Source organism: Cyprinodon variegatus, unplaced genomic scaffold (genome assembly GCF_000732505.1).
Source record: "Cyprinodon variegatus isolate N-32 unplaced genomic scaffold, C_variegatus-1.0 Scaffold347, whole genome shotgun sequence".
Lineage (NCBI taxonomy): Eukaryota > Metazoa > Chordata > Actinopteri > Cyprinodontiformes > Cyprinodontidae > Cyprinodon > Cyprinodon variegatus.
In genome coordinates this window covers 731428-733074 of record NW_015150800.1, presented here as the reverse complement: position 1 = coordinate 733074, position 1647 = coordinate 731428, and the positions used below count along the sequence as shown (strand labels likewise).

The 1647-nt window shown below is 40.5% G+C and overlaps 1 protein-coding gene across 2 annotated transcripts in view; it reads left to right on the top strand.

Moving 5' to 3' along the window:
• The window catches only part of LOC107091686 (E3 ubiquitin-protein ligase MARCH6-like), a 20641-nt gene that overhangs the window by 5455 nt on the left and 13539 nt on the right, over positions 1 to 1647 (top strand). For both annotated transcript variants that reach the window (XM_015385763.1, XM_015385762.1), the window contains exons 4-5: positions 167 to 310; positions 444 to 516. In XM_015385763.1, the coding sequence (XP_015241249.1) occupies positions 167 to 310; positions 444 to 516 (217 nt within the window). The remainder of the gene's footprint in view (positions 1 to 166; positions 311 to 443; positions 517 to 1647) is intronic.

The following is a 1647-nucleotide window of genomic DNA, read 5'->3' as shown; positions in this document are numbered from 1 at the left end:
AATAATCGGCCGATTCATCGATTTTTAAAATAATCGTTAGTTGCAGCCCTAATCATGATAGAATTTGAATGAATTCATGAGCCTTTATTAGTTGGCTTTAACACATTTAGGTAAGAAAAGACATCCTAAGTGAGCGATCACAGCTATTGTTCCCTATTCTCTCCAGTCTACTCTCCAGACATGCCATCTCGTCTACCTGTCCAAGACATTTTTGCAGGGCTGGTCACCAGTATCGGAACAGCCATCAGATACTGGTTTCACTACACACTGGTCGCCTTTGCCTGGCTAGGTGTTGTTCCTCTCACAGCATGTAAGTCCCCAAAACAAGCAGTCAAACATAACTAAACATAACATAAAGCTTTTTATATTTTAACTAAAGAAAACCTCTTATGTTGTTGTTTTTTTTAACTGACATTTAATCTTTTTGTTTGTTTTCCTGGCAGGTCGCATCTACAAGTGTTTGTTTACCGGCTCTGTGAGCTCTCTCCTTACCCTGCCATTAGATATGCTTTCCACGTAAGTCTCTGGCCTTGGGTTTGTCTTTCTATTTCTGGCTGATGTCTTCACAGACCTTTGGGTTTTTGATCTCTGTAATACCAGTTATATAATTGGTATTTGGATGCTTTAAATAAATGTCATCATTTTTAAGGGATCTCTGAAATAGCTATGAGTGGAAGAGATATTACTAATGAAATCATTTTCTTTTTGGTTTCTGGTTGTATTTGCAAGCATGTAAGAAAACATATGTATAATACGGTCTGTTTGTCCACAGAGGGCAGAGTAATGATAGTTCAATTCCAGTACCCTCCCACAGTAGAAACCCCAAGATTTGTTGCTGTGTATATTGCTGCATGGATTGTGGTTCTGCTGTTTATGTCTTTCTTTTTTTTTATGTGTTTTTTTTTTTTTTTCTGCTTGTTATACCACACTTAAATACTTTTAGTTGCATTCTGCTGAGGTCTGGAACTAGGGCTGGGCGATAATTCAATAACGATATATATCGATTGATAGACGTGTGGCGCAATAGAAAAAAAGAGAGTCGATAAAAGTTCGATAAAAAAGAAACGCTGTTTTCCTTCCTTCTCATTGTAGCCTAGCATGTAGGTTTTTGCTAGTCGCTACTTCCTCCCAACCAATCACAATCGCGGAACCAGGCACGCCGTCACCAAGCGCCGCCCTCTCAAACCACAACACAGAGGACATGAAGATGTCGCAGCGAGGAGAGGCAGAGGAAATTGTTCCAAAGAAGGGTTTTTGTAGTTCGCCAGTTTGGAAGTATTTCGGTTATGGCAAGTCGGACAAAAAACAAACCACAGTCATCTGGAAAATGTGTTGGGAACCAGTGAAAACGAAGTCTGATAACACAACCAACTTTTTTCTTTTTTTTTATCATCTCAGCCGCTCACACCCGCAGGAGTACGAGCTGTGTAAGCCCCGGCGCGGCTCTCCTCTGAGGAATCTTCGGGGATTTCGGGAAAATATATATATATTCAGTTCTGGGCAGTTTCCCACGTAGTTCTAACAATTGAGATAAAAATGCTGAGGGGCCAGAAACTTCAAAGTAATAACTCAGGTTAAAGCAGGAAACTAAGCCCAACCAGGTTCAGCTTAGAAGAATGGGGGCGGCGGGGGGATTTATTTATTTGT